Source organism: Mobula birostris, chromosome 9 (genome assembly GCF_030028105.1).
Source record: "Mobula birostris isolate sMobBir1 chromosome 9, sMobBir1.hap1, whole genome shotgun sequence".
NCBI classification, from domain to species: Eukaryota; Metazoa; Chordata; class Chondrichthyes; order Myliobatiformes; family Myliobatidae; genus Mobula; species Mobula birostris.
This window is the reverse complement of record NC_092378.1, coordinates 37,835,244-37,856,048: the sequence shown is the minus strand read 5'-3', so window position 1 is coordinate 37,856,048 and position 20,805 is coordinate 37,835,244. Positions and strand designations below refer to the sequence as shown.

Genomic DNA, 20,805 nt, shown 5'->3' with positions numbered 1-20,805 from the left:
CTTTCTGTACTACCTTGTTGTGCCTGAGTTTGGAATTACCTGCCTGGATGGCAGTAAACAAAAGCTTTTCATTGTATCTCCAGCATCAGGATTAGATTTACTATCTCTGGCATACGTCAAGAAATTTGTTGTGTTGGGGCAGCAGTACAGTGTAATCTTTTAAAAAATTACAATAAGAAATGCATTTATAAAATAAATTAAAGAAGTAGTGCGAAAGGAGAGCAAAAATAGTGAGCTGGTGTTCCTGGGTTTGTTCACGGCTTGTTCAGAAGTATGATGGCAGAGGGGAAGAAGCTGTTTCTAAAACATTTAGAGTGTGTCTTCAGGCTCCAGGTACGTCCTTACACGTAACAATAATAAAAGAATTATCCATTACCCATTAGTGCCTTCCTCCCTTTTTGAATTACAGCTATTTGCAGGATGTCACCTTTACCCTCTAGAGTGCATGAGTGTGTGCTTTTGAAAGCATGAGGAAGAGTGAGAAATGTTGACTACATCTCAGTAAAGAAAGTAGAGCTTGCTGAGAGCTCAGAGTCCAATAGATAATATCTTCCAAATGCAGGTGAATGGCAACTGCTAATAAAGGGTTCCCTCATCTATGTCCACAGTATTCTATTGTACTCTGGAGAGCCAAAAATTTTTAGAGAGAAATTCAGAAATAATTTCTAAATAAAACCTCCTATCTGAAAAGCTGATTTTAAAGAACTTGATCTACAAATTAACATAACTTCTGAGAAAAGTGTTTGGAATTACCTGTCAATGTTAATTAATTCTAAAGAGCATAATCAATAAAAAGTACACGACACATAATATTTTACCTTTGACTGTCCATTGTGTAAATCTGTAGGTAGGAAACGATATGGCAGGTGACTCTTAATGAGGCGAGGGGATGTCAGTTCCTAAAGATGAAAACATAATTAGCTTGCAGAAACCTTACTTTCTAAAGAACTTTTATTATTGTTCTGTTTCTTCATCCAAGGTAGATCTAACAGAATGAACACAAGGAACTGTCCATAAGTAACCTATTTCACATGCTTAGCCTTGCTACTCTTACTTATAGGATATCACAAATAAGGGAAATTTATGCAAGAAAGACATCAATGAAAAGGAAAAGGATGATGCAGAGTGGAAAACCAAAGGCTCTTTGAAATGGCCCAAGATAACCATTCAATTTTGCAAAACTTCAACTGATCATCACTTGACATTCAACCTCAGTTGAAAGATCAGCAAACTTCCATATTAAAATTCCACTTGGGAGAAGCACTGGCAATAGCAAATACACAAAATGTATTGAAGGCAGGGGTCTTCAACATACATTACCAAGTGATTAAGCAGTATCACCACTGACTGAGTTGGCAAGGTACTGACAGATACTGCTGTAGTAACACCGACTACAATGGGTAGAAAAGAACTGCTTGACCGCTTTCGTGCCAGTCAATACAAGATGCTCTTGTCCATGAGTGTACTGGTAGGAGACAACGTTGCAAAGCCTTCATGTAAACAGTTACGACTTTACACCAAACACATGGTAGTTTCATTATGCAATGGAGAAAATTTAGATTGGACAGATCATACTGCTCAAAAATCAGCCATCTTTCAGTTGCAGAAATGTTCTTCACTACAATCTGTAACCTCATGGCCCAGCACTTTCTTGCTTCAATGGCTAACATCTACCGAGGAGCTGATTCTGGTTTGGAGAGGATCTTAGAAGAGCATGCCACTTTATAGCCAATCTATATGCCAACCTGGTGAAGCTGCCACACAAAACTACAGAAATCCTAAACAACCAAAGCAGCAGGTTATACACAGAACTAACCAATCCCACAACCAACAGAGCAGAGCAAAGCATCAGAACAGCACCATTTTGGGACATGTGCAGTGATGGATTTAACAGCTAACGAAAGGAGAACACTCCAAGAACTTGTTCTTGATGATAGTGCAACACCACATGTAAAACCCAAAGGCATCTTTAGCTTGAGGTATCATCTAGAGGATCCATTTCAAAATTCAAATCTAATATCTGGATAACATCATTAAAAAACTAAACATGAATTCTCACTACTGACATTGTGTTTACCCTCCAAGAAACCCGTGCTCAGCCAAAGTAAATGACACAGTTCAGTAGATAAGGGAAGGTTAACGGCCGTGAAATCATCCTAATCGTAGTGTGTAAGAATAGTACAGTATAGTATAATACTGGCACTTGACCACTATTCCAACTGAGAAACAACACACTAAAACTGCCCAGAAATGCCATGTCCAAAAGAAAGGAAAAATCTAATTCCAACAATCACTGTTCAGGTCAGACACAAGCAAAACAATAAGTCAACAAACAACTTATCAAGTGGTAATTATCAATAACCAGCGCACTGATCCTCACTTTGGGTTCCTCCAGAGTTACACAACTTGGATTTCTTTAAACTGAAGGTATTATTTGATAAAATTTGAGGTAGATATCTCAATTATATTAAAATTAATGGCAAGTCTCCACTGGCAGAAATCAAAAATAAGACGTAGTAAGACGTTTGTGGTTGGAGGTCAGTACTAGCCCCAGGATTTCACTGCAGGACAAGTTCAAGTGAATTACGCTTACCTTAATTATATCAAGACCAGGCTGAGGATATTCTAGGACTGGTAACTGCTCATCAATATTCATTATTCCAATCTCATCTGGATCTGCATCCTGGTTCACCAAATATACCAGTTCCTGGAGAAGGCTGGTCCCTGACAAAAAAAAACATACCAAATTAGCATAATATTCCTTAGATGATCTCATTTCTAGTTATTCTGATATTAGCCTCCTTCAAATATCCCATTAATGTCCCTCTAGAACTTTCATCAAATGAGAGTTCCATTCCAAGGTCTCCACTAACATTCCAGCACTAACATTCACTAACTTGCTAATTGTATCCAGTGTTTTGTTTTTAGTTACACTGTACGGATAAGGAAACAACAGAAAAACTGCAAACACAAACAGGAAAACAAAAAATATCAGATGTTCACTCAAAGCCTTTCACATCAGAATCAGAATCAGCTTTATTATCACAGACATACATCATAAATTTTTTTTGTTTTACAGCTTGACATAAAAATACTCTAAGTTACATAAGAAATGAATAGTGCAAAACACAAATAAACAACATAGTGTTCATGCATTCATTAACCATCAGGAAATCTGATGGCAGAGGGGAAACAGCCCTAAGTACCTCCTCCCCCTGATAGTAGTAACGTGAAGATGACATGTCCCAGATGGTGATGGTCGTTTATGATAGATCCCACCTTCTTGAGATACTGCCTCTTGTTGACATCTACAATGGTGGGGAGGTGATAGGACTGGCTGAATCTACAACCCTCTGCAGCCTTTAGTGATCCTGTACATGGCAACTCCAAATCAGGTTGTGATATAACCAGTCAAAATGCTCTCCATCATTCTTCTATAGAAACTTGCAAGTCTTTAGGGACATACCAAATCTCTTCAAACTCCTCATGAAGTAGAACCGATGGCTTGCTTTCTTTGTGATTACATTGATGTGTGGACTTAAGACAAATCCTGAGATGTTGATGCCAGGAACTTGAAGCTGCTCACCCTTTCCACCACTGACCTCTCAATGAGGACTGGTGTCCACAAACAATTCCTTGTCTTACTGATATTGAGTGTGAAGTAGATGATGCAACTCCACTCAACCGCCCGGTCTATCTTACTCCTGAATCCCTCCTTGTCACCATCAAGATTCTGCCAACAACTGTGGTGTTATCAGCCAACTTACAGAGAGCATTTGAGCTGTGTCTGGCATGAGTTCGAAGTTCAAAGTAAATTTATTATAAAAGTACATCAGGATTTTGCTGCGATGGATGTATGAAAAAGCAACGCGGCAAACTATAATATTGTACAGCGTCTGTCAGTCTCCCTTTTCTCTGTGAAAATGGGTGATATCGCTCTGTGCCTTGTTTGTGACAGAGAGAGCCTGGGGCATGTCAAACTGTTGGTAAACATTAGCTATTGTTGACTACAGATCACGATCTCTCTTTGGGTGCTTTGTTGTTATTTGGTGGATGGTGGGCTATGCTTTTTGCTGAAATGGGCAGCGGGGAGAGTGAGGGAGGAGGTTGCTGCTGAAATCTTGAGAAATAAAAAGGGTACTGCACTGATAGAATTTACTACTTCAGTTCCCCCACCACCCTCAACTCTTCTAAAGAGTCAGAGACTTGGATTTTAATGCCATCAGGAAGCTGCACAAATGTCTCAGTTTCCAAACCACCATTGAGTTTAATTATAGTTTAATGGCCAAGTGATAAATTGGCCAACTCTCAGAATGAATAAAAGCAGGATTCAACGGTTATCCAACCCACCAACAGAAAAATGAAAACTGATAGTGGAAGGGGCACATAACTCCAGTATTAGCACAATGATAGATTTCACAATAAAAGAACTGAAGTTCCGTTTCGAGTAATATATTTTTTCATTATACTAAGAGAACATTTTGCACTGTGATATTTAGACTTCTTGACTTGAAGCACATTATTAGGATTTTCAAGGATTTATTTGGGAATATTAACTCATGCAAGCCACCATAAAGAGGAAAAAACAGTAAGGAAGCATTACAAAGAAGCCACCTGGGCTCTGCTGATGTTTGACACAGACACCAACAGTTTAGTCCCTGCTGGTATCTGCTTTATGAATCAGTTCACTGCCTAAATGTCATTATCATAAGATACAAGCTTGTCACAAAAATAACCAGGTAATTATATCAAAGCAAACAGTTGCCATTGCTCGGACATAAATTCATGCTGATAGGACCGGATATTCTCAACATGCACCCTCAACTTGAGTTATAGAAGAGGACACAAGATTGAAAATAAAAAAATGCAGACTTTGGAAATCTGATATACAAACAGAAAAAGAGGATCACACAGGATCTGTGGAAACAGAAACAAACCCTTCATTGGAACGGAAGATATGAATACACCATTGAGAGGCATAGTCTAGTTAAGAAACTGCATTGCATTTTATAAATGGTCTATGCCTATGGTTGAAGACGAATACTTATGCTGGTGGATGGGCTATCAACCAGTCTACTTTGCGCTGGATGATGCTGAACTTCTTCAATGTTGCTGAACATTTGTATTCCCTCACATTTCTAATATGTTTACTGTAGTTAATAGAACGAATTTGGAGTGTTATATAGTGAGACACTTGTTCCTAAAATAAAGTTTTACAGAAAATTCAAAATGGCGAAGTGTTATTTTCCTCAATAAATATTCACTTCTATCATACAGTTTCATTTCAATAGTACTCAGATCAGTGTTAAGGATTAACCTTGTCCTACTCTATGATATATTTATATGATGAAATTATGAATGACAATGCCCAATGTCAAGAAACAGCTTCAAGTTTGAAATTGGGAATGCCAATAGAAACCACATTACTAACACATTCTCTTGCCTAAGTAAATCATTAGGTATTGTGCCATCACATCTTCAAGATATTGTGCATAATGAGATCTGTATTCTATAATATAATGAATACATTTCAATTAAAGATCAGAAACACTGACTTCCTGGATCAATGATAAAATTCCTGCCCTTCCCACAGTTGTATCCTTAGCCTTGTCCTAATTTACCTCATTGAGTGCCATCTTATGTCGTACTCCTGACTCCTCTGATACATGTGTTCTTCTCTCCTGACCATCCATTCACACACCACTTCTCTGTTGCTAGAGCTTGTCTAATTTCTTCCAATCCCATCTTTTGACTCAACTGACAATTATTTCCAATGATCCTTCCTTTTTTCCCCTCATAATCTAAGAAGTCTAAAGACAAGTTTCCAAAACAAACACTTATTAAACATTCTGAGTTGTTCACAAGCTCCACCACAACAAACAAATACAGAAGTTATCATTTTCATCAAATTACAAAATAGATCTAACAATTTCAATTTTTGTCATTTTCTGGCTCATTGATCTGTTTAATTGTTCAATTTCTCTTATCCTATCCAAATAAGTAGTACATTGGCTCACACCAACCTCCCTGCTATAAGATGATAAACCTCAGATCACAGTAATTTCTTCTTTCGCTCATCAAATATCATTGAATCATATTTATTTTGGAAATCTCTTGCATGATGCCATTTTTCAAAAGGTGATTGAGCACCATGAATCTTAATATGCACACATTTAGCAAAGCAGACCAGATATTTGCTCCTTAAACTGAGCTAACAGTGAAAGGAACTGAATCTTATCACTTCCAAAAACCTTACAAATCTGAACATTGGCCCTCCACATTTAACTTAATAATACTATATAAAGAAAACTGATTTGATGTATAATGTATACTATGTATTATGTTATCATTTAGGGTGAGACATAATTGATTTTAAAACCACAAAATTGAATCTTGATTATATGCCCTTGGAGATCCAACAACTTACTGTTCACCAATGTACATTCATCTCATTACCATTGCTCTATAGAGAGGAGTATTTTAAATGCAGGCATTCCCTGGATTATGTATGGGTTCCATTTCGGAGAACAGTCTATATGATCAATTCTCTGTTAGCCAGAAACATCCATTTTCTCGAGCTACATTCAATGGAAACAGAGAAGGTGGGCAGGGTTTTCATCTCCTTGGTAAGTTTGAGCTAGGGGAATGAAGAAGAACTGTACTCACAATGTTTCCCCAGTGACCTCTACTGTAGAGCACTGGGGAAAGGACAAATCCTATTCAGCTCTAACATCACTTCTTGTCACAGCTGATAGAACAGTTGGTCAAGTTTCTTGCCAATATTCACTGTCTAATACTGAAAAGCCAGTAATGCCTTTGGGACACTGCATCAGCTGAAGTCTTTGCACTAAAGAAAGAATAAAATTAGCTGCAGGGTGGTGGGACAGGTTAGAGATGGCAAGAATTATACTGAGAAACCGTGTTATATCTGATCTAAAAAATTCTTGTGTGCCTGGCCTTAATTATCATTCCATGTTAAGAGCTAGGACCAATAAACAACCCCTACCCCCCACAATCTACACGGATATCATAATTGGCATAATCTATTACCCCTGTGTCTATGCATTCCGTAAATGTGCCCTTGAACTAAGCAGATATCGTGAGCTCAAGACATTTTTCCAAATAGCGCTTTCAGCAGAAAATGGAATTTTGAACAGGTCTATTAAATCATGTATAAAATCAGGAAGATTGCTTTACTGCAGTAGGTCAATTAGACTAAAGCATTAAATCACATCATAGAACCAACCAATAATGTTTTGTTAACAGGGTGGAAAGGAACGATTCAATCGTAAAAATTTATTCACGAGCAATAAGCAGAAATTTATTCAATATTTTAAAATTAATTTGGTGTGGAATAAATATGTAGCACAATATGGAAAGTATTCTTCCCCTAGTTCTGCAAATAGTACGCAAGATATAATTCTTCCAGCAGCATTTTTACAACCAGTACACCAGTGGAAGACAGATTCTGAACCATCAGTCTTGTTTTTGTAAGAACCCTAAAGCAGAGCTCATTCTAACAAAAAAAAACATTTTCCTTGACAAATTACAATGCATGTAACAATGAAAGAAACACTGATATTGTGCCAAACTGTACGAAAATTCCATATAAATGCAAGGACAAGATGCATTAGAAACTTCTACACAGAAGAACAAAACATCGTCATTAATAACAATGATATCCATTTTCTACATGTAACTGTTTAGGTATGGCTAAACCTCTGTTAATTTGAGACTGAGCAAAATCTGATTTTCAGTAATTTAGCCTGCGAACTAAATAAATCCCAGGGTAGTATATGGTGACCTATTTGTACTTCGATAATAAATTTACTTTGATCTTAAACTTTGAAAAAGCATTGCATTTTCAGAGTTTGAATTTGAAGCACAATGCAAGCCACCACACTCTTACCACTGAATGGGCCAAAAAGTTCACATTTGCCAAAGGAAACAAGTAAAAAACAGTGGAGGTATGCACGTTTCACAAGCTAAACAACAAATTATGCAGTATTTCCAACTAAGCAAATTAAAACAAAAAACTAATTTTTATCACCAAAATAATTTGTATCAATAAAATTGAGTAGATTGTAGGCAAAAAACTCAAAAGACATAAATGTATGTAATTTAAGTTAATTAGAATTCAGATATTTTAAAAACAAACCATGAAGTTGAAAAAAATTAACTCAGTGCTCAGCAAGAAAAAGTGCTCTGCTCACCAGTGTATGACTGGTAAAACCATGGCTCTCATTTCTGCATCACCATGGACTGAAGAAAATTGACTATGATCCTCCAGCCCTATACCTCAAGCAACCTATCTCTTCCAATTACTCCTCCTGGATTAGTTTACTGGCCAGCCAACCAACCCCACACTTTGGAGATTTAAATGTCTTATGTATTAAGTTATCATAAATAAGATTCAACTTGGATCTAATTTCTGCCAAAATATTAGCTCTGGAAGTCTCCATTGCAAAGGTGAGTAGTCAATGGCAGAAAATAAGAAAACATTGAGCTTTCAGTGTGCAAACAAGGTGTGTAAAACCAGATTTAGTACTAACCTGCCTGCATTTCTTGGATCAGCTATTTTCCTAATAAAGTACACTGTGTTGTGTGCATTGTGTTGGCGCGTGGCCAAGTGGTTAAGGCGTTGATCTGAAGGTTGCTAGTTTGAGCCTCAGCTGAGGCAGCGTGTTGTGTCCTTGAGCAAGGCACTTAACCACACATTGCTCTGCGATGACACCGGTGCCAAGCTATATCGGCCCTAGTGCCCTTCCCTTGGACAACATCGGTGGCGTGGAAAGGGGAGACGCAGCATGGGAAAATGCTGGTCTTCCATACAACCTTGCCCAGGCCTGCGCCCTGGAAACCTTCCAAGGTGCAAATCCATGGTCTCACGAGACTAACGGATGCCTAAAAAAAACTGAAGCCATTAAAAGCTAATGTCTGACAGTAAACTGGAAGTGTAGCAACAAATGCAAAAAATGCTTGGAACTTTTAATTCACTAACTTGGGCACACACCCTCCTGTCACACATCCCAGAAATGTTCATCACCACATTATCTTCTACAAAGCCAAAATCTAGATAATGTTGTAGTAGACATTTGTGGAATCTGGAACAGGAACACCAATGAACTTATCCAGGGCAATGAACTAAATGTCCCCCAAGTATTTCTGCACTTTCATTTGTTCTTCCAGTTTAATGCTAGAGCCTTTATTCAGACCTAAGCACTGCTATACAATCAAAATATGGACACCCTGTCTATACGATGGTAATTCAGACCAACAGGCTGTGCTCCTTCTTGCTGCATAAAAACAGTAGCTAAAACAGGAAGATCCACTATAGAACATCATACAGCATTGGTCTGAGGGAACAGATGAGCTTCTATATGACTACTTTTGAGTTTGTAGAAAGACTCAGCTGCCAGCCTAGATGAGTATGTCACCACCATCGTGGACTTTATCAGCCAGCGTGTTAAGGACCGTTTACCAAAGGGAATAGTCTGGGTATTCCCAAATCGGAAACCATGGATGGACCAGGAGTTCCACTCCCTACTGAAGTCTTGGACTGCAGCATTCAAATCAGGTGACCCTGACGTTCTTACAAAATCAAGATTTGACCTTCATAAAGCTATTATGAATGCCAAGAGACAATTGCAGTCTAAAATCGAGTCCCAGGGCAACCATCAGTTCTGGCAGGGCTTACATGCTATAAATGACTACAAAACAACGTCAGGCAGCATCCTCGACAACAGCACATCCTTCCCAGATGAGCTTAGTGCCTTTTATACATATTTTGAACAGAAGGGATTGGTATGTACCACTCATCCTGACAGCCTCTAAGGCACCTGAACCCATTGTCACCATTGCAAATGTAAGATAGTCTTCCAGAGAGTGAACCTACAAACAGCATCCGGCATTGCATGGCATCCTTAGATCAGCTGTCAGAAGTATTTACAGATATTTTAAATCTGTCAATCTGAGGTTCCAACCTGCTTTCAGAAGACCACTCAGTACCTAACAAAAACAAAGTAATGTGCTTTCACAACTACTGCCCAGTGGCTCTCACATTCTCATCATGAAGTACCTCAGGAGTCTGGTCTTGACACATGTTAATTCCTGCCCTCCAGACGATCTTGACCCACTGTAAATCCATCTACTACTGAAACAGGTCTCCAGAAGAGGCACCTTCCCTGGTCCTGCACTCATCTTTGGAGCATCTGGACAGCAAATACACCCATGTTAGACTACTGCTTATTGACTATAGTTCCTTCAATAAGTAACTCCAAGCAAACTCATCTCCATACTCCTAGTCATGGGCCTCAACACCTCCATTAGCAACTGGATCCTTGACTTCCTGACTAATGGACTGCAATCAATAAGGATAGACAGCAACACCTCCACAATGATTATCCTCAACACTGGTGCTTCACAAGGTTGTGTCCTCAGCCCCGCAGCCCGCTCCCTGTACACCATAACTACATAGCCAGATTCTGCTCTAACCCCATCGACAAATTTGCAGCTGATACCACCATAGGGGCCACATCTGAACTGACGATGAGTCAGAGTAGAGAGAGAAATAGAGAGCTTAGTAGCAAAAGGGTGACTATTGACTCTGTCTATACTTCTTGCCTCTTCAGTAAAACAGCCAGCATTTTCAAAGACCCCACTCACCCTGGACGTTCTTTCTTCCTCCCAGGCAGAAGACACAAAAGCCTGAAAACACATACCACCAGTCTCAAGGAAGTCTCTAACCCATTGTTACAAGACTACTGAATGATTCCCTACTACAATACAATGGACTCTTAACCTCACAATCCTCCTCATTATGACCCTATCCCTGTATCTTATTGTCTACCTGCACTGCACATCTATCTATCTCTGCAGCTGTTGCACTTTATTCAGCATGCTGTTATTGTTTTCCCTTGTACTACCTCAAAGCACTGCGTAATGAATTGATCTGTATAAAAAGTATGCAAGACAAGCTTTTCACTTACCTTTGTACATGTGACAATAATAAACTAATACAAATTCTAATATTGCCTTATATTCCATCCTAAATGAAAACTAGGTTCAGCTTTTTAATGTGAATTAAACTACTTTGCAAATGGATTCTTGACTCCCTGATCCACAGATCACAATCCAGAAGGATAAGCAGCAACACCTCCACCATGATTATCCACAACACTGTGCCTTGTCATAGCCCTTTGTACCTTGTGTGTCTACCTGCACTGCACTTTCTAGTAACAGTAACTGTAATACCATATTCTGCATTCTGGTATTGTCTTTCCCTTTGTACTAGCTCGATATACCGCTGTTTTAGAATTTTCTATATGAATGGCATGCAAAACAAAGCTTGCATTGTATCTTGTGCAGGTGATTTTAATAAAACAGTTACATAAAAACATTATCACAAGAGAATCTGCATTTGCTGGAAATCTTAAGGAACACAAACAAAATGCTGGAGGAACGCAGCAGGTCAGGTAGCATCTATGGAGAGGAATAAACAACCAGCTCTGAAGAAGGGTCTCAGCCTGAAACATCAACTGTTTATTCCCCTCAAAGGTGCTCGCTGACCTGCTGAGTGCCTTCAGCATTGTGTATGTGCTACATAAGAGCAATAACATGACATACAATTTCACTTCATATACAAGTATACTTCAGGTAGATCTATCATGGACTGCATCCTATGGACCATATCAGGCAAAGAACACAAAAGAACATGAACATATGGAGTTATGTCTTGAGATGCATATTCAGCTATTGTGCGCAAGAAACCTGCTTCATTTTAAAACACATTCCCATTTCTCTCCCAATGATACAAGGGTTCCAAATCAATTAATTTTTGCTTATTTTTAATTATTATAAAATATCATGTTCAACAGAGTAAAATATATGCAAAGATCCATATATTTATATCTGGTAGTTCTTTATGCAATAGGCAAATAAAAAAGTGAGTTTTCAAAAACTAACTGATAAGCATTTATTAATCTCTGTGGTGACCATAATACTTTATTCCAGGTTCTTTTAATTTGAACGTGCATTTCTCTCCAATCAGTGTAACAGTCATGACTGACATATTTTGTGGACTATAATCTAGCACAAACATTTCTCACCATAAATGTAATTCTCAAATATTTTTGTTAATATAGAAGCTGAGATGATTGAAGGAAAATGTAGTTCAATTTATTCTAATGTTCAATAGCTTGGCCCATAAACTTAATTGCTTCGCTATTTATTAAAACATTCCATTTTTTTTACATTCAAATGCAGAGAACAGGGGATCTGCAGATGGAAGTTTTTGTGTCTGCTACTTTAGCATACTCATCAATGCGTTCATATTCCATTCACATGCACTAATTTCATCCATTTACTTTTACAGATCAATTTATAATAGAATTATTGAAAACAGTGCAGGCAAATTTCAATGCTTTGAAGTAAAGCAAATCTAAAAAGCAAAATTGTTATAGCCTGTTTGTAATTCTGTTGTTCTGAATGAAATTAAGATGAATGAAACTCCATGTTAAAACATTAACACGGGACATTCATATCAACTCCTCCTACATCTAATTTCCTCAGCAATCTTCTCTCACCCCTGAAAGTGTATATCAGCTTATTTATTCATCAACAGAAGCTCTAATATTAAATCCTAATTTTATACCTTTTACAGATAAACATCCTTTCTGACCATAGCTGCCTTAATTAACAATCCCAGCTATATTGTCTTATATGAGAAAAAAGTCCCTTTACTCACACAAGAGATTAAAGTGTTATAAGAATCAAATATTAGATTAGATTAGATTATGAGGACCCTCACTCCTCGTTTATTGTCATTTAGAAATGCATACATTAAAAAATGATGCAATGTTCCTGTGGTATGATATCACAGAAACACAAGACAGACCAGGACTAAAACTGATAAAAAACACATAATTATAACATATAGTTACAACAGTGCAAAGCAATACCATAATTTGATAAGGGCAGACCATGAGCACACAGTAAAAAAAAAGTCTCAAAGTCCCGATAGCCCCAACATCTCACGCAAACGGTAGTAGGAAGAAACTCTCCCTGCCATGAGCTTCCAGTGCCGAAAATTTGCCGATGCAGCATCCTGATAATGGATGCTACTCTAAAACCTGGGATGTACAACACTCGGAGTTTAAAACATTTCTAATAACCTCACAGATACAACATACTTACTGTACATGTCAAGGCTATCCCAATTAATAAGTCCAGTCATTATGATGAATTGATAATCTAAGATCAAACTATTTTTATAAGGTTGACTATGTTAATATTATCCTGACTTTTAAGTTACAATGATTTCAACAAAATGATCTGATGACTTGTGACAGGTCTAAAGAAGGATATTATGCAAGTCAAGATTAGAATCTATAAAGTTCTACAATTTCCTCTCTCTTATTAAATGATTTCTTGCTGAGGAACTTTTGCTGATAATGGTACATCATGTGACAAAGTATGGCCTGGACTTCATACCCGAGAGACATACAAAATGAATCAAATTTCGGCAATCTGATCGTGGAGAAAGGTCCACAAGATTAAAATCCAACAAGGCAGCTCTAATGGTCAGGCTTGCTAGAAAATGTCAAAAGGGTGGCATTTACACTGCTGTTACAGTTGCATTTCAATAACAAGGGACAGACTGTGGCTTCGTTCATTTTGTCCCAATGAGAAGGGTACTAGCAGTTCACTAAAAAGATCACTGCCATTTGTGCTTGAATGTATTTCAAAGATTAAAGATGCGATGAGAATTCTCATCACCAATCTCAGAACGTTGGCTGCTGCATCTTTTCTAGCCCCAACTTTCACGTGCTGCCTTGAACCAGGTGTTGTGCCAGTCAGCAAATTTCCCCCATGGTCTATTGGAAAGCAAACCTAAATGGAAGTGAATTTCCTCTGCACTTAGCACACATTATACAAGGGCCAAGAATATTTTATACTGACAGTGAGTGCCAAACCTTGAAATCCATATGTAATTAGCCAAATATAAACAATCCAAACAAAGTCATAATGTCAGCATGATGGGAAAGGAGGCGTGAGGCCTCCAGGTCAGCTCAGCACAGTAGTTATGGTCTGAGCTGCAAACACAGGAACAGCTAACAGCTCTACATCATCTCAATAAACCTCAGACCAGTAGCATGTCAGTTTGTGCTCTGTGCTTTGCATTGCATCATTCTCTCAGCCTTCCTTGCTGATGCCATTCAGCTAGCCATTTTGTTTCACTAATAAAACTGAGAAAATGCCATGTCAGATTTATTACTGTTTTCTGCCTTACAAGTGTCAACAATACTATTCTGCCTTCATGCTATGCAGTCCAAGGAACATAACCCTGCTTTGCTTGCTACGTTTATCATATAGTACATGAAATTTCAACACAAAGCAAAAACTGGCAAATTTAAGAGTGCAGAAATTTTTACCTGGGAGAAGAGAGAAGGAGATAGAAAAAGAAAGAGGCAACTACATGCACTGACAGAGATTTTTGTGACAACAGCATTTTCCAAAGCACTTTAGACTCTAGTGGTGCTGGCAATGGGATTAATATTTTGAAAGAGTTTTAAAGGGTGAAAGGAACCTTCTGTAAACACCTCAGACGGAATGCTGAAATTTGCCTAATGCCTCCTCCAAAGACTGCTTCTGCAACAGTGTCACACTCCCTCGGTACTGGAATGAAGTGTTGGTCTGCATTTTGTGTTCAAGACAGAGGTGGACCTGCAATCTTCTTAGAATCGAATCCTCTACATTTCGCAAAACTGAACAATGGTCAACTATTCACACAATTAATTTTGGAGCTTGATATCCCCAGCAAGGAGTATGAGAGAAGAACCATATTGCAGGTAGTAACAACAAAAAATAGAGCAAATGTAGGGAAGACAAGTATATCAGAGATATCATCAAAGATCCAAATCCCAAGACAAACAGAAAGATACTAGAAGATATGATCCAAATATCAACAAGGAGGCTCAACAGAGGATTTTAAAGAAAGTGAAATAGTGGAGCATTGTGTATTTAATATTTCAGTAATATTTGACTAATATTATAAATATATTGTTTGATTAAATATTCTTTGTAGTTTATATAATTTGTTATTGGTTACATGAATGGTATATGTCATCACACCACTACATCAAACATGCACCTCACTTAAAGTAAAAACAAAACTAACATTTACAAGTTATTCCCAGCTCCTTGTTTTTGTTTTGTTTCAATTAGTTTTTTCATGTTTTAGAGTTACAAAACATATCGTGGGGGATTTTTAAAAGAGTGAATTCAGAAAGGGCCAAGAGCACAGAACCAAGGAGTGAAAAAAAAGCAGAGGAACCAAGAAATGTTGCAACAGTGCGATACAGAGGTTGAGCAATAAAAGAATTTAAACGCAAGACTGAACATTTAAAATTTCATGACGAGAAGGAGGATGTTTTGCATCAAATTCAACAACAGACCTCTCTTTGGCTTTTTGATACGTTGAGAAGTTGACTCCATTACTCATGCTCTCAATATGTATTTATTTATTATTTTGATTTTTTTCTTTTTTGTATTTGCACAAACTGTTGTCTTTTGCACACTGGTTGTTTGTCCATCTTAGTAGTGTGCAGTTTTTCACTGATTCTATTGTGTTTCTTTGTATTTACTGTGAATGCCAACAAGAAAATTAATCTCAGGGTCGTATATTGTGACATTTATGTATTTTGATAATAAATTTACTTTGAGCTTTGAATGTTCAACTCTGGATATGATACAGACATTGATAACTTTTGCATTGGCAGACTGATAGAGATGGGCAATGTTGTCGAGAGAGGCTTTTTAATGATGAGTAAATGAAATAAAGGGTTCACCAACTCCCCCTTCCCCCACCTTAAGTCTTTATATGATCTGCTCCATCCCAAGGTAGTCATCAAGAAAAGTGAACGAGCTGGTGACAAATTTAGAGATGTAGTAGGAGCTGTCTCTGTTTGAAAAGAAGCGTCGCTCAAACAAAATGGGGGGGGGGAAGAAACAGAAAATACTGGGTCAATATGCTGAAAAAATGTTTTTATGATGACTATTGTTTATTTCTTCATTAAGCATGAAATGTAATCTATAATGTAATTAAAATTTCTGAATTCAATGTAATCTTGAGTATAATCCTGAGTTGCACCAAACTTTATTTTCCAATATAATTCTTGCTTAAGGAGAAACACAAGCTGCTATAAATCTGGTAACTCTCAGGCTGTTACTTTTTCTATGCATTTATTTCAGGCCCAGCTCTCAGCCTTTGACTCTCAATTGACAGGATATTCGCAGATTGAAATGTTAAATACTCTGTACACATTCACAACGAAAGCAAATTAATTGAACATTGTCCTAAAATATTACATGATATTAAAAAACAATAATTAGGATCAGTTTTCTCTGTTTCAGAAGGAAGACTTTAGAGGACACCTTGATAAGTTCCCTGAGGGAGTTGGCAGCTATAGCAGATGGGAAAACACAGCTGATGTTGCCTACAGAAATTTTTTACAAACCGTTGGTAAGGTATCACAAAGGAGATGAATTGAAAGAAGTTAAGGGAAAGGTAGAAAACTGGTTTGAAAAAGATACAAGGCAAAATTTATGCATGTGCTTTCTCTTCACAGATGACAAATCCAAGGTGGACTTTTGCCATAATTTAAAGAACAATAGCTAATAAGCTTGCATACTAGGATTGTTTATATCACTAAATTACTGCTTCATTGAGTTTTGCTTTTTTTTTAGAAAAATGAAGATGTTGGTATGCTTCTCAACTCCTCAGCTGAAAATTTTAACTGATAAAATGCACCTTATAATAAATAAATGTGGAAAAAATATTGTCAGACAGAAATTATTGCAAAACTTATTGCAAACTTGAAGCTTTATTTTAAAGTAAATTTCATTCTGCAATTCAAGGTCTACACAGTTACTTTTTTTTAAATTGTGATAATATTTTGAGTGCATTTTGTATTTATTGTGAAGGACATTAGCTGTGGGAATGCAAAATTCAGTCCTGGTATCACTACCTATACTAATCATTTTCAATAACACTGGCTACTGTACAATAAATATTCCTGTCTTAACTTTACACTCTGTGATGCAGGGTGTTTTCCCCCCATTTTCCACACCAAATCTCTTATGGCATCAGTGAATATGACAGTCAATAGAAGTTAATATGTGCCATACAGCAATTCAGGATTGAGATTATTCCATGGTTCCCTGAACCCTTACATTAAACAAAGAGAGCTTCAAGACTAGATCCAAATTGTTTTTCGACGTGACAGGATACTGTGCTAACCTACTGCACCATCACTTGTCTTTACATTTAAATTTCAATAATCATTGATTTTTAAACTTGGCATGGGGCAAAATAATGGAAGGGAAAAATGTGCAATAAGCAAGATTTTTAAATCACTGAATTCAGTAAATTTCCTGTACTGAATTGTGATTTACAGGAACAAATAAAAAAAAAGGTGATTATGCCACTAAAATTACTAGGGTAAAAGTTTGATAAAATCACCTCCAGTCAACAGTTACTTCCTGCTCATAGCATTGAGAGCATCATTTAGAATGGAGTAATTGTACATGATGCATTATTGAGCATACCCATCAGCCATGCTTTCTCAGTTGTGAGCAGGCAGTTCTAAATCATTCCTGATTTTAATATGCAAGTCAATGAAGTAACCTAGATTATGAGGCAAATAATTTGGCTTCACTGAACTTTAGATTTACCTGCATCTAGCAAGGCATTTATGAGACAGGCTGTGAAGAAATTCTTGAAAAATAATTTGTCTGATTTATTTGCAGCAATGAGCCTGATGGCAATTTACTACAATGCTGCATCTTTCAGTGTAGACTTGGGGCTTTTGCAACCGACTCTAAAGGCCTAACAAAACATCACTACCTGACAATGGTAGGAATTCAGCAAAGAAACAAATGAATTATAGGAACAAGGTCACGAAAAACAAGGACATAACAAAAACAGGCTGCTAGAGAATCCTGCCTATTGCCTGGCATACTGATGATTTACAGAAACAAGCTGTAACAGGATATGATGCTGCTTCATTGCACAACCAATTATACCATTCTATCCCAGATGCATGAATGTACAGACATCTGCTACCTCAGAATGCTGAACTCTAACATGAAAAATTATAGTTCCTCATTGATTCCCTTATTTATCAGAGACTATAGAAAGTCCAAAATTAAACTATTAAAGACAGATAAACTATTATTTGGCATTTTTCACAACTCTTTCAAATGTTTTCAACCAATAAAGCACTTGCAAAGCATACTTCTTGCAATGTATAACAATATGGCAGATAGTTTGTGATGCTAGTTCAGGGAATCTGTTCTAAACTCTTCTTCAAAGTAATGCTAAAGATCTATTTTGTCCAATTGAGAAAGCAGTTAAGGTCTTAGTTTCATTAAAAAAGACATCTCAAAATGCGCAGCAGACCCTCAGAATTGCGCTGAAGTGCAAAGTTAAAGTTCTGTGCTCAAGTGTCTGGAGTGGGACTTGAATCTGGAAATAAAATCATAATTTAAACAAAGACAGAGCCAAGCCAGAAAAATCGCCGTCTAATATTTTAAAAGCTAAAGTTACAGAAAAATGGTGCAAATATTGTGATCTCACATTTCCCCCAAAACTATTACGATAACAAAATTAGTAAGTCCACTGCTGTCACTGTTTATTTAAAAATAGTGTCAAAAAATCATCAAACATTAGTCATTTCTTCTCCATTTGTTGCTGCTTTACTAAATATTTTGTTTTTATTTATAAATCATTCCAGGATTTTTTTATACTGGAGAAGTTACTGAAACACAGACTGATACGCAGCCTGGTACAGAAGCAACGAGCAAGAGCTAAGGTGAATTTGGCTCCATGATCTCAGGAATAGAAACATTTATTTTCAAAGTTGCTGTTACCTTTTTTTTAAAAAAAATCGTCCTACCAATGTAGGAAAAAAGTGTACTTGTCATGGTAACCTGCAAAACCATATCGAATTTCAAATATCAGCATATGCATTTCCAACCAAGGTAAACTTGGAAGTAAATTCATTTGGCTTTGCTGGAAAATAACTACATCATAAAATTGTCCTCATGTGAGACTGTTATAAATTTATGGGTGTACTGGTATAAATAGCCTCCTTTTCCTGCTAAAAGTGGTCTTAAACTGCAATAGGTACTGTATCTGAAAATGCTATTCAACCTTTCCATTGATACGATACACAGAATAATTGGGTGCGCTCCAAAAGCTAAGACCCATCAATCATTCTGTCACTAGGTAAGCTGCATCACAAGCTCACATTTAGGGGCACGCTACATCAGAGCCTACACTTTTGCATTGCAGAGGAGTTCCCAACAACATAACAAATGCAAAGCAATCAGGACTAAAATTGGATTTCCACATTTTGTTCATTCGTTTAATTGGCCGCTGCTCACACACCGACAATGGTGGGTCTGCAGAAATTCCATGTAAACAAGCTCCACGAATCGGTGCCTACCCCATCACTATTTCACCTTTCTCTGCACATGTGGAAGGCGGCCCAAAGCTGTTTCCAATATGCAAACTGTAATCGATGGTGAGTGACTCATACTTTGGTCTTAAGGCCGACACTTGCAATTTTGTTGCCTCTACATTATAAATTGGTCTAGTTCAGCCAGTTAAATCACACATCTGTCAAAGTACAGTTCCATTGATCTCAGGAGCATTTTAAATCATGAGGGAAGGAAAATGCCACCTGAATACTGTCAGCTTGACATAGGGGTGAGGGACAGTATGGTGAGGCTGGGGATGACAAAGGTCAGAGGAGCGGATGGGGGGGGAGTTGTATAGGGGAAAGAGAGGAATATGGCGGTTGGTGGGAGGATGAGGGTTAGATGGGGAGAGAGGAGGAGGGAAGGACAGGGAGCTGTAGGGGGAGAATGGGGGATGGGGTGAAGTGGGGGAAGGATGGGGATTTGATGTTGACAAGAGATGTGAAATCAAAGAGCGGATAAGGAAGAGTCCAGGTAAGGAAGGGGAATTCCTACCGGATTTGGGATAAGTGACGATCCAGATGTCGCTTTTCCTGACCGGGAAGTTGGCGATCTCCTCCATCTTTCCCCTGCAGAACGGAGGCAGCCGCACACCATTGTATTCGAAGTACTTGCTGTCGAACTCGCCCGGAGTGCTGGGTGTTTCTGCCTCGCTCTCCGCCATCCTCCCGGGCTCGGTGTGCAAGGTTGTGCTGGGTGGCAGTGGGGGGGGGTTAAGCGGTCTCACGACGCACTGAGCGCTGACGATCGTGCTGGTCCTCCGCAGTAGCCCCACTCCTCGCTCTGCAACAGCAGCGGCACTACGCCGGCTCCGGCAGCCCCCGCCAGCTTAAAGGTGCGCACACCCACTCCTACTCGGCCGACAAATAAAACAAAGCTCTCACCTCCACCGTTCACTTTCCTCTATGTGCGGACATTCCCATTCATGCCGCATCATTTCTAAATATTTTTTAACTTATCCTTTGCGATCATCGCAGATATGGAAATCTAAGAAACAAAGTAAAAACACAAAATGACCATTACTTCAATTCTTTCACGGGCTACCGGACTTTATTGCAGTTTGAGATTGTACCCAACTCGGTCTCCCCAAAACCAGAACAATTATGGGGTTGGTCCGGCATTCGTCTTGGTTTCATGTCTAAGTACCATTAATCCCACATACCAGGGCCTTAGAGGTGCCAAGCTGGCAGGTTTCCCAGATCATTCAACATTGTGTTTAATGAATCTGGTAGGTTTAAAGGGAGCATGGGAAATAGTGCGCTG

The 20,805-nt window shown here is 38.1% G+C and overlaps 1 protein-coding gene across 2 annotated transcripts in view; it reads right to left on the bottom strand.

Annotated features, from left to right (window-relative positions):
- sult4a1 (sulfotransferase family 4A, member 1) overlaps window positions 1-20,314 on the bottom strand; it is a 32,905-nt gene extending 12,591 nt beyond the window's left edge. For both annotated transcript variants that reach the window (XR_011887348.1, XM_072269409.1), the window contains exons 1-3: window positions 20,038-20,314; window positions 2,594-2,724; window positions 819-899 (exon numbers count right to left, since the gene is read on the bottom strand). Coding sequence is in view for 1 of the 2 variants with exons in the window: in XM_072269409.1 (XP_072125510.1) it covers window positions 819-899; window positions 2,594-2,724; window positions 20,038-20,206 (381 nt within the window). In the remaining variant the exon portion in view is untranslated. The remainder of the gene's footprint in view (window positions 1-818; window positions 900-2,593; window positions 2,725-20,037) is intronic.
- Window positions 20,315-20,805: the final 491 nt, after the last annotated feature.